Source organism: Vanacampus margaritifer, chromosome 9, assembly GCF_051991255.1.
Source record: "Vanacampus margaritifer isolate UIUO_Vmar chromosome 9, RoL_Vmar_1.0, whole genome shotgun sequence".
Classification (NCBI taxonomy): domain Eukaryota; kingdom Metazoa; phylum Chordata; class Actinopteri; order Syngnathiformes; family Syngnathidae; genus Vanacampus; species Vanacampus margaritifer.
In genome coordinates this window covers 10,640,165-10,652,964 of record NC_135440.1, presented here as the reverse complement: position 1 = coordinate 10,652,964, position 12,800 = coordinate 10,640,165, and the positions used below count along the sequence as shown (strand labels likewise).

The window sequence follows — 12,800 nt, the reverse complement described above, 5'->3', positions numbered from 1 at the left end:
ATTTGTGGAATATGAGTTGTGAAGCAAAATCCAGCCCCTTTTATCCATCGCAGGGGGCGGCCATTTTGCCACTTGCTGCCGACTGAAGATGACATCACAGTTGCTCAGGTCTCAGGTAACAACCAACCACAGCTCAGCTTCAGATAACAGGTGACTGTGATGTCATTTTCACTCGACAAGAAGTGGCAAAATGGCCGCCTTCTGATATTGATAAAAACTGCTGGATTTTTCTGCGTAACTCATATTCCACTAATGCAATATAAACCAGAATACCATATTTAGACTAGTAGGGCTGCATAGAACATACTATTGTCAAGAATTTTGGGGGGTTTGACTTCCCTTGAACCGCTGCATATTCGAGGTTCTACGCTACTGGAACTGCGATGGATCTCCACAGTTTTCGATCTTCTACGGCTGTCTGAAGCTCTTTATACTTCACACTCGATGAAGGTCGAGTTGGGCCTACCATAGATGGGTCTCCTCCACCCATTCAAGGTTCAGCATCCACAATTTATTTATTTTTGAACCCGTCTTCCATTATTTGCTTAAAAGCTCACCAATTCACCGTTTTTATGCTCAGTGAATTTCCATCTTCTCTTCCTTCTCACAGGTAGTGCTCCCGACATTCATCCTAGAGAAGCGCTCTCTGTTAGAGATGTACGCCAATTTCATGGCTCACCCAGACATGTTCCTCTCTATCACCACCGGATCCACGTCAGAGGAGCGCATCATCCGTTTTGTTGAGTACTATCTTACTGCCTTCCATGAGGGCCGCAAGGGTGCGGTGGCCAAAAAGCCCTACAACCCCATCCTGGGTGAGACCTTCCACTGTACCTGGTGCGTGCCTCGGGACTGTGTTCGATCCCTCAGAGCCACCAGCTGTACGGCTCCCAAATCAGGAGTCGCCTTCACATCTTCGACTTCAAACTCCTCACAGAAGGGGACGGAGAGTCGCAGTGGGTTCGAGTCCGACTGCTACCAGGTTCGCTTTGTGGCAGAGCAGGTGTCTCACCACCCGCCTGTATCAGGATTTTACTACGAGTGCAAGGAGAAGAGGATGTGTGTTAATACTCATGTGTGGACCAAGAGCAAGTTCTTGGGCATGTCTGTTGGAGTTTCAATGGTTGGAGAAGGTAAGATAACTACTCTTTTAAAATGGATGATTATGTTATAATACAGTGTATTTTCAAAAAGAAGTACCTGTGATGTTTTGTAAATAGGGGTGTCAGGCCATTAAAATGTTGAATTAATCGCATGACTTCAATAGCTAACTCACGATTAATTGCAATTTTTTTTAACTGTTCTAAATGTACATTAAAATGTAAAAAAAATTCTAAGCTTTCATACTCTTGTTAACATAGAAGTGGATTTTTTTTTTAAACTAATAGAAATATGGCTGCATCTTTTAGTTATACCATAATTCATAACATTGAGTTAAAATTAAAAAGATGTACTGTACTGTAAAAAAAGAGTGATATTGCTTTGTGTTGAGGTCATTTTTCTGCCTCTAGATGGCATAATTGCATTTGTGAGACATTGATGACCGCTCAGTGCATTTTTCTTCTCATATCAAGAGCTATCCAATCTTTAACATGAATTAACTTGTCAAATTCAGAACATTTTTAAAATTCTAAAATACAACCTGACCCAAGTCTCCACAAATACATGCATTTATTTTTAAATTTATTACTGCTGAATTTTGATGTGGACGTGCCTGTTGCGTTGCGACTGGAATTCCCCCAGTACGGGCTTTCCAAGTAAGGGGCGGTCATTAAAAAATTGCTGTTAAAGGAACTGTAAATTAACTCAAAATTAACACACTAACTTTGACACCCTTATTTGTAAACCTTTTTTATGCAGTGCAGTGCAAAAGGAATCACAAACCATCGGTCATATACATATATATATATATATATATATATATATATATATATATATATATATATATATATATATATATATATATATATATGACTTGTGTATATATAGGTCTTTGTCTCATAGTTGCACAACCAGGCATGCGGGAACGTATGTAATCAAGAGAATGCTCATGTCCACCAAGGTGAATGCACGTGCTTAAAAAAACAATACAAACAGAATGGCATGTGCAATAAAGTCAAACTAATGAAATAGCTGAAGGTGTTAAACAATACATGCATGTGCGTGCGTGCGTGTGTGTCTTGTGGAAACAGATGTGAATACAGTTGACCTGGACACAAGACAGCTGGCTGTTACATAAGCGTCAGAGAGGAAGCAGGGAGCAAAGCATGATGGGAGCTCAGTAGGGACATGAGGCAGACAGTTTGAAAACTCAAATCGCAAATAAACAGTAATTGAGGTCAAGCTACACACAGACCCTCTTAAATGCTTGTTTCTTTCACAGAAGGATTGGATTTTACAATTGAAGCATGGCACATTCAAATTGCACAATTGCCCTTGCCGGGAAGTCGTACGTAAAGAATGTTAGTTAGTTAGTTTGGTTAGTGTGTGCCACACAATGAGTATGACTGCTCTCACACATTGTTGCCACTCAGTTGTTATTTTTGTTGATGAGCTGTGTTTTGTGGAAAACACTACTTCACCGTTATATTTTTATGCAGGATCGTGAGTGATCGGCGGCAACAATGAATACACAGAGACTTGATATGCTTTGCTAGAATAACCGTGTTTTTTATTCCCCGCAAACAGCAATCAACATTTATACCGTGCTAGGATAATCGTACGTTTTATCCCCCGCAAACAGTAATCAACACCTGCGCTATGCTAGAATGATTATCCCTTTCATTCCCCGCAAACAGCAACAGTCACAACTCGATTTGCTAGAATTTACCTTTTATTCCCCGCAAACAGAAATACTCACAACTTGCTTTGCTAGAATTATTGTACCTTTTATTCCCCGCAAACAGCAATCAATATACTACAACGTTAAGCAGCATAATATGATGATCATCAGCGCTTACCTTGACACTAGACCGGAGAGCCCACGGTCCGGGTAGAACGAGCTGCAAAACGGCTGGGCAATCGTACGTGTTCCGCAGCTGACTCTGTCAGGACCGCGTGCCGCTCCGTCTTTTATTCATTAGCGTGGGAAACCGGGCTAGCAAAGCCCTTTCTCAGACACTTTCGAAAACATGTTTTGCAAAGCAGGGAAGGCTGTAGTATAAACAAGGAAGAGTTCCCAGGTTGATCCAGCCCTTTATTTACAAATTGTTGGGCACCTGGATTTGTACAACAGTTCAGGACAACAACATATCCTTATATAAGAGGTTTCATGAGGACATATCAAACCATGTTTTTTTTCCCCTTCAAGCTGTACAAGTCATGAGTCGTTGTTGTGTCCGGTCATCTAAATTATAAATGTATTAATCCAGTGGTTCTTAACCTGGGTTCGGTGAGTCCGTTTCAGGGGTAAACCCTATACCTAAATACCTAAACCTATTTTATTTTTCAATAAAGTAAGGTTGAGTGAAGACGCATAGGAAACTGCTGGGGTTCAGTACCTCCAACAAGTTCAAGAACCGCCGTGTTAATCACAGCTTTTTATCAACCTCTCCCAGGTGTACTGCATCTGTTAGAGCACGATGAAGAGTACGTGTTCACGCTTCCTTGTGCCTACGCCCGATCCATTCTGGCCGTGCCTTGGGTGGAGCTAGGGGGAAAGGTCACAATCAGTTGTGCCAAAACGGGCTACTCGGCTACAGTCACGTTCCACACCAAACCTTTCTATGGAGGGAAAGTTCACAGGTAGATGGACACGCTTGTCATGTGACACTAATAAACAAACAACCCCTTGCTAACAAACAGTGGTTGAAAGGAATAGGCTATTTTTGTGTTTACACGTAACAGTAGTATATAGCAATTACGTAAGCTCTTTAGCTGGTTGAACATCCTCACGTGAACCAATTTGCCTTCTACAGAGTCACAGCTGAAGTTAAGCACAACCAGACAGGAAACATAGTTTGTAAAGTCCAAGGCGAGTGGAACGGCGTGCTGGAGTTTACCTACAGTAATGGAGAAAGCAAGGTAATTGATACCTCCAAGCTGCCTGTCATCAAAAAGAAGATCAGGCCAATAGAGAAGCAGGAACACAATGAGTCACGGTGAGTCAGAAGATGCATCACTAATGGAACACAATTAATTGGTGATTGTTAAATTCTTGTTTAAAAAAAAACGGTTTCCATGACTTTTGACCAGCTGACATCCACTAGTCAGAAGCAGAGCTGCACTGTGCTTGTTTTGTGTGGCTAGAGCGTGAGATAGTTATACTTTTTTCAAGCAATCGTAAACTTATTGCAGCTACACCTACCAACAAGCTGCAAGAAAGAGATAAAACATAAATATAAAAAAGATTCATATCCAATAAAGAGAGCGTGGATATTTTTGGCCTCATAGCCCTAATCATCGACTGGCTGTCAGCAACAGAGACTCTCCATGCTTCGCTTTTTACGCACAGGTAGGCCTACAGTTAATTAAAATAAAAATAATGATCTAATTAACATAAAAGGTCGACCGAAAATGAAAGCAAGTTTCAAAACTGCGCACGCCAGAGTTGCGTTCAGTCATGTCTCTCAGTGTGTAGGAGTTTGAAAGTCAAAATGAATTCACTGCCATTAACGACCATAGACGTCAAAAATTAATTTGAACAATTTCTATTAGTTTAACATTTGTTTCCACTTTTGCTAACAAAAGTATGAAAACCTAGAAAAAACAGATATTAAATTTGTGATTAATCGTTAGTTAACTAGTGAAGTCATGTGATTAATTACAATTGAAATTTTTATCGCCTGACGCCTCTAATTAAAAAATAAAAATAAGGGGCGTCAGATGATTAAAATTTGTAATCGTAATTAATCGCATGACTTCAATAGTTGACTCACGATTAATCACACATTTTCTATCTGTTATAAATATACAACAAAGTTTTTATAAAAAAATGAGATGAAAAAAAAAGTTCAACTAATAGAAATAGTTCGCATGAATTTTTGACGTCTATAGTCGTCAATGGCAGTGAATGAGTTAACATTTTGCGCTTAAAAACACACACAAAGAAACTCAAAACTGATTGGGTGTTAATGTGGCAAAATGTTATGGAAATCACTGAACACCAACTCGCGTACTTCTTCCTTGAGAATTAGGATGTATGATTGAAGTGTTCCGTTTTTTTTTTGCACACTTGTTTTCGTGTCCAGGCGCCTTTGGCAGCATGTCACAGCGTCTCTGAGGGCAGGAAGAATGGATGACGCCGCAGAACACAAACACCGCCTTGAGGAGAAGCAACGCAGCGAGGACAAACAGAGAACTGCCACCAAAACTCCTTGGAAACCCAAATATTTTATCAAAGAGGTGAGGAAGATTAGAAATTCAGTGGTTTGTCCCTAATAAAATGGGTCTGGTTAAGAACTGACCCGTTTTGATAACGATACAATTTGGCAGTAACATACTATAAAGTTAACACTTAAATTGATAGCTCTAAATTACAACCACTTGTTATGACTTCTGGCACAGCAAATGTTGTTTGTCAGTACACAAAAAAAAACGAGTGTTTCATTTACAACACTTTAGCCAGGAAGTTGTTTATAAAGATTTAGACAGATATACAGTACCAACACTGGATAAAAACAAACAGTGTCTTCTTTTTTGTGTGTGTTGATATGCAGGGTGAAGGTTGGGTCTACCACAACCCACTGTGGAAAGTTCATTGACCAGAATCTTTGGAAGCAGTTCTCCACTAATCATCAAGAGAGAAATAGGACACCAAAGGCGTTTACAAAAACTTTCAATCATCGAATTGAGTCTTTCACACTGTTGAGATGACTGTATTCACAGTACCAGTGTAAATTAGGGAAAGGAGAACACACGCAAGACCTTCACTCTTTATTGTTTGAAATAACACAGTTTCATATAACTCACTATAAAATATAGTGTAGAGAACACTGCATAGTGTATATGAGCATTTTTTGTGGTTTTATGTCGAAGTGCTTGTAAATAAGAAGTAACCCAGACTGCTTTTTTGGTTCCACATGGATTTAATTAAAACTATTTGGAGGAAACACTTTGCACATTTTATAAAGGTTGGTTGGAATAATAAAGAAAAAACAATAACTTGTGTTTTATGAAAGTCACACTCTTCATCTTTTTCCTGACAAATGTTCTGTCTTTTCACGCTGATTCCAAAATGTTGCTGGTAAATGATGAAACGAGACTTGACACCGTATCAACCATCATTTACTGACATCTAGTGGGCAAAAGGAAGAAGTGCCACTGACACACACACAAAAAAAAAAACTTGGAACATTTTAGATGTGCAGAACATGCATGGAACTACATCGGAGAAATGGCCTCATACAATCTGTTAAATGAAACCAAAGGATTTTGATGAATAATATAACATAATTATTACAATAGCAATAACTATAATAAATTTAATATATATATAGATATATACTTTTAATATTTGTAATAATAATAATACATTTTATAATAATAATGTATGTAATAAACATTTTAATAAATATATTTAAAAAATAATAAATACAAATTTTATTATTTTTTAAATATATTTATTAAAATGTTTATTACATATTTTATTTTATTATAAAATAGCAATAACAGCATTTTAATAGTAATGATAAGCATAACAAATAAATACATAAAATTCCTCCTTAATCAATGACACAGACGATGAAAAAGCATAATACTACTGTCACGGTGCAATGCAAAATCACCACCATCCCTTTTCAAGTATCCTAAGTGCCTGTTCTCACTGACTACGTTTACATGCAGTCAATATTCGGGTTAAGGTTAAGAATTCCGGTTTCTGAAACAATCAAGGTAACACGTTTACATACTAATTTGTGCTCGGTTGGAATAAAGCTTGCTTTATACGTCTGCGTTTGCTCTTGCATTAATGACTGGCGTACATCACGTGATCGACGCCAGTCATTAAAGTCAAGTACTGTGTCGCTCGTGGCCGGGTGCGGCGCACACGTCTCCAAATCTTGAACGCCGTAGAGATGGCGGGTCGTAACATCGCTCGTGATTGGTCCGTTTCAATGGCGTACTCAGCCAACTGTGTTTGTATGCGCAGACGGCGCAAATCCGCTTCCCGGCTACTAGTGGGCTGGGGCTCGTCCGGGGGTTCGCTGGCTGCAGCTAGCTCGAACAGGTGCTCTGTTCCCAATGCATGCCTACCTTTGAATCTGGAGCTCATAACATTCCAAGTTCTTCCCACGGCCCCGCTCCAAGTAGCTCGGGATGGTGGCTTGAGCATAATTAAGCGGCGGCAAGGTCTAGATCCCGTCAGGCGCCTTTTCCCCCACTCCCGCCGTTGAAGCTCCAAGCGAGGTAGCATACGTGGACGATCCGCGCAAGAAGACATGGCGGACGAGCAAACGCTGTCGTAAACAACAGTGTTTTCTACTTCCCGATTCTTTGTTTTCCATTTATTTTGTCAAATGTATGTTGACCATTCACCCCAAATTGCCAAAGTTGTTAGTTTATTGAAAAAAGAAAAAAAGCTTTCTACTTCTAACGGGGTGCAGTGTTGTTCATATGCCGAAGACGCTCTTCACTGCCTCCTATAGTTTGGGAGAATATCGACCACAGCGGGGAAAAGCCACGCTGTGTAGGATGAAGGTGTGTTCGGAGGCGCACACCGTCAAGCAAAAACCCTTCGAAAGTGGAGGCTTAGGGTTAACCCCCGTCCCCAGTGCTATCTGCACCCGTGAATCAAACTATATAATTTTGTCTTGTCAAGGTCTGCTAACAAAACGCTAACATCAATTGCACAGCCAATGTTTATAATGTATAAATGTGTTCTGTAAAAAAAACACAGAAAATGAATGCTTAATAATCTGTGATATAGCAGGACACGAACAATCAACCTGCGATTCAATAGTGGTTCACTCTATATCCATTTAAATGTACGTGAACAATGACTGACCGAAAGGCATTTTGTGAGCATTAACCGGGCGCAGATACAGCGTGGGGGGATTAGCATGAGAATAGTTTGTGAGTGCTGGAAGGTCAGTAGTTCATTTCTCTCTCAATCCAGCTCATGCTTTCTCACCTTTGCCCCAAACTGCCCCAGTACACGGAGCTTGGACCCGACTTGGTCACCTTACCCTGAACGCTAATATTAGCAACTGTCTATTTGACTCCCCTCCTGGTAACTGGAAAAAAACATGGAGGACAGCCGCACCTTTTTGTACTTTGCATATGGTAGCAACCTGCTAAAGGAACGACTGCAGCTCAAGAACCCATCTGCAACGCTGCACTGTGTGGCCCGACTTAAGGTATGGCAGCTGCCACACATTGACTTCATTCTTGGACACTAAGCTAATTTGTGTTTCAGGACTATAAATTGGTATTTGGGAACTATAAAGGCCTCGCCAGTGAGCGTTGGCATGGAGGCGTGGCCACCATAGAGCACAGTCCAGGAGATGAAGTGTGGGGTGTGGTGTGGAGGATGAACAAGTCTGATCTGAAGTCTCTAGATAGGTGACGTATCATCCTCGCTAGCGACGTTGACGCGGTGTGACGTGTTCTTCGTGGAACTGACAACGCGTGTGTGTTCAAATGTCAGTCAAGAGAACGTCATGTTGGGAGCGTACAGTCCTGTGGAAATATCGGTCAGGACAAAAGGCCAGGAGCTTCGTTGTCGCACCTACTTGATGAACAGCTGTGTGTATGCGCCGCCATCACCACAGTACCTACTGGTAAGTGTAAGGAACCATATTTGAAATCAAAATGGATGTCACTTGCCTCTCTTATAAGATGCTAGCGTCTCATGATTTATTCATAAATTCATTCCTAAATAGATTTACATAACAAAACATCACTTGTTTATCGTCACCTTTTCCCTGCACGAATCAACCAGAAAAGTCACCTGACAACGTTATTAACCAATTGCACATTCTTTTGTGCTCCATGATCACACAGTTTGTTTGTGAGAATGCCAGATTGTTCTTTCCCTTACTGAGAGCTTCAAATAATGTACGTATGAGAATGACTGCAGATGAAGACAGAGTGGCTTTGTGACCGTTCTTTTGTCTTCTACTATACATGCAGTGCGTGCATTAGACCACTGTGTGCCCCCCGGGTTTAGGTTACTCTATTGAAATACTAACTGACATGGTTATAACATGCAGAACAACAAAGGCTTACAGTATGTGTATAGCAAGTTAACTTAAAATCTACAAATCTCACTATAAAGGAATACAAACCTTTTAGCAAATAAATCGACAAATAGTAATGATTGAGGATCATGTGCAAAACTTATAAATAAATCTAATGAGAAGTGTGTTTCATTAAGTAATGAAAATGATGTTGTTAACTCATTCACTGCCATTGACGACTATAGACGTCAAAAATACATTTGAACTATTTCTATTAGTTTAAAAATGTTTCCACCTTTGTTAACAAGAGTATGAAAACCTAGGAAAAAAATGATTGTACATTTAGAAAAGATATAAAATGTATGATTAATCGTTAGTTAACTAGTGCAGTCATGGGATTAATTACAATTAAAAAAAAATTAAATAGCCTGATGCCCCTAATTAAAAATAAAATAAAATATTAGGGGCGTCAGATGATTACATTTTTAATCGTAATTTATCGCATGACTTCAATAGTTGACTCAATTACTGATTTTATATCTGTTATAAATGTAAAAAAAATTTAATGAAATAAAAACATTTTAAACTTAATAGAAAATAGTTCACATGAATTTTTGACGTCTATAGCCATCAATGGCAGTGAATGACTTAAAAAGAGTATTTAAATGTAATGCAGATTGCTTTGTGTTTTCTGGGGGCGCTTAGGGGACCAAATGAACCTGTTTTTGTGGGAAATGCATATTAGTGGGTTTTCTTTTTCTTCTTTTAAAATAATTTTATGAATTTACACTTTTTTATATGCATAATTGGAAATGAAAATTGCATTGTTTGGGGTATTGCAAAACAAATTTTCGAAGATGAAATTATCATGTTAGCTCCGTTGCTAACGAAATATCTGTAGTGATTGTAACAGGCAACATTACGAATGCCAATCGCACCAAGCAGCCAGGATGTTTAAACACGTATAATTTGTATTTTCTCATTGAAGGTGATTGTGATGGGAGCAGAGCAAAACCGATTGCCTAAGGACTACCAGGAGAAGCTGAGAGCAATCGAGACCAACAAGTATGGGGGTCCTCTACCTCTGATGGTTGAGCTGGAGCTTGAGTGAGCCAGAGAAGCAGAAAGACAGGCCTGACCCAATAGACTGCATGTCCGGCTTTAAACGGACCAAAATAACTTACGGACACGCAACTCTGAGAACTCCTAATCTTGTCTGATCTTGGAAATCACCTAGCCCTAAAATCTATCATGTTTATGTTATCATGCTAATTCATGCTGCATCAAAAAGACATCATACTGCTTGATTAACTGCAGTTGGAGTTCGGGTATATGGAGAAATCTCTAATTGCTTGCTATTTGGTAAAGAATGTGATTGAAGAACAGTTTTCTATCATAAAATATTTTATAAGTCTGCCTCTTGCTTTTGAAGCAATCACCATTGATCATCTGATGGATCCTCATCTTCTTGGGTCCCAATGTCATAAATCTATGATTTTTCCAAAATAGATTATGCCTAACCAGAAGACACCTTGAGAGTTAATTACAGATGGAGAAATCCCCTTCCAGGATGAGCAGTCAGCATTACATGCTGTTGAAGAAAATATATTTTCTTCGCGTGTTCATTTTCTTTCGGGTAGTGAGAATGTTGGTTATCCGAATGCAGGCTGGAGATCGATGAACAGTCACTTCAAAGCTTTTATTTCTACAGAATATTCCGGGCACAAATGAGATCCAGACAATTGCTGCAGCCTCTCATTAGTGCGAAGTTACAGCGGACTCACAGCATTCTTATACTATCTTGAAGGGCGGTACCACAAAAGCCCCAAGCCCCCAGCCCACCCGGAGTTCACCAGACATGAGATAAGACTTTTACAGACATCATTCAATACACATTGACTTCAACCACAGACAAATGTTCTATTGTGGAAATAGAGGAGGCCCCCCCAGACCTGCCAGCACAAGCAGAAATTGCGACAGCACTCACAAAGACACATCCACAGGTAAAAGTTCTACTGAGGAAATAAATAAATTAAAAGTTATGACTAAATCTGGGCAGACGACCCTCTTCAATGCCAAGTTGGCAACATTTAATGGAATAAAGCGCTGCAGGTAGATGCCACTGGAAGAATCGTTCTCCTCAGGAGCTGCCCTGATGGGTTATGCAGAATCCTCCAGAGCATCATCTCTGGGGAAGTGGCCCTCCTCATTTCTTATCTAACTGCTCCTCTTTGTCCCAAGGTGCACCACAGGGCTCAGTACTTGATCCTCCCATCCTCTACCTTGTTCTCTCGGGTATCGTACAGTTTTTCGTGCCATATCATGAAGAAATGTGTGTTGGTATGACAACAACATTTCTTGAATCCTTGCACTTCACTACCGACTTGGAGTTTGTGTATACATTTTTCGCTGTTTGGATAAGCTAGCTCCCTCAGCTAGCAAGACCTTCTCAGTGAAAAGATGGCACCGGAAACTTGTGCAGCACTAGTTTAGCACTTGTACATGTAAAGCATCTGAACTCAAAATGTCTGAAAAAAAATCATTTATAAGACTTTTTTTTTTTTAAAGCAGCCTCTGGTTATCTATTATTTTTAGGTTTTTTCGAGAATTTGATATGATAAGATGCAATGTGAACATTTTGTTTGGAAACGGGTACAGAAGTACGAATGAAATCAAGCGTCCACTTGGCTGTTTCAACGAAATCTTTATTCATTGCAGTCTCAAGCTAGTTATTAAGAAACAAAACCAAGATGGAAGCAGTTAAGCTAGTCTCATACACACACACAAACAGAAATGACATAGAAATTGAAGTTAAACAGACACATCACACAAGCTACCGTTGAGGCAGTGCAGAGTAGGAAAAAGAATCTGGCACAATAGCAGAAGTAAATTTTTGGGAAGTTGAATGACTTGAATTAAGTTTTAAAACATTCAGCATTACTTGTGGACATTCTCTTAGAGAGAACCAAGAACTGCTGACTTTGTTTTACAACATCAGCGAAGACTGGAAATAGTAGTCCAGATCGCCAATCTCAAATTATTGCTGCAAAACAAGAGAACACACTGAAGGGGGCAGCTTCACACAAGAAATATTACTCCCGCCAGTCTGTCAGCTGCAAACCGTCTGCACTTCCGACAGTCCGATCCGACCCGAGTTCCTTCTGCTTCAAACCTGGCCCACACACTGATGATGTCACAATTTATGACCTTGCCAAATACCTCGCACGCAATCAATTCATAACTACAAACCTCTCCTGAGAACATGAGCTACTTTCAGCCATCAACACAGGTCCAAAGCATGGACGGACACCCAAGAAATCAAGTCCAGGTGCACTGGAGAAGGGGGTGAGCGCAAAGGAATTAAAAAAAACACTTGTAATTGTGTACCCAGCCGGTCACCAACAACAAACAAGGAGATTGTATGCACTCCTAAATGCACTCACGCTTTCAGTTCTTCGATATGTTTCAAAATTAAGGTGAAAGACATACCTACATGCTAAAAACTAATGTTTTTTTAATTAACAAAAAGTAGTAACAATAATTATATGAAGGCTAAAAATTGGGTGTAAAGTATGCCTAATTTATTATCCAATGGTAGTTTGGCAATATAATGTCCCAAAGGGAAAGTCAAGCCAAAACTGTTAACAATAACATGTTCCATGTGGACCCACTAGTCTAAACAGA

The 12,800-nt window shown here is 39.7% G+C and overlaps 2 protein-coding genes across 3 annotated transcripts in view; both read left to right on the top strand.

Moving 5' to 3' along the window:
- Window positions 1-6,102, top strand: part of LOC144057747 (oxysterol-binding protein-related protein 11-like) — a 29,576-nt gene extending 23,474 nt beyond the window's left edge. For both annotated transcript variants that reach the window (XM_077575618.1, XM_077575619.1), the window contains 5 exons: window positions 611-1,133; window positions 3,558-3,744; window positions 3,918-4,100; window positions 5,190-5,343; window positions 5,658-6,102. In XM_077575618.1, the coding sequence (XP_077431744.1) occupies window positions 611-1,133; window positions 3,558-3,744; window positions 3,918-4,100; window positions 5,190-5,343; window positions 5,658-5,702 (1,092 nt within the window). In that variant the 3' untranslated portion in view covers window positions 5,703-6,102. The remainder of the gene's footprint in view (window positions 1-610; window positions 1,134-3,557; window positions 3,745-3,917; window positions 4,101-5,189; window positions 5,344-5,657) is intronic.
- Window positions 6,103-6,990: 888 nt separating this feature from the next.
- Window positions 6,991-10,532, top strand: ggctb (gamma-glutamylcyclotransferase b). The gene is made up of 4 exons (XM_077575962.1): window positions 6,991-8,294; window positions 8,354-8,499; window positions 8,585-8,717; window positions 10,105-10,532. Exons 1-4 carry the CDS (start codon window positions 8,184-8,186, stop codon window positions 10,225-10,227), a joined length of 513 nt encoding a protein of 170 aa, XP_077432088.1. The 5' UTR covers window positions 6,991-8,183; the 3' UTR covers window positions 10,228-10,532.
- Window positions 10,533-12,800: the final 2,268 nt, after the last annotated feature.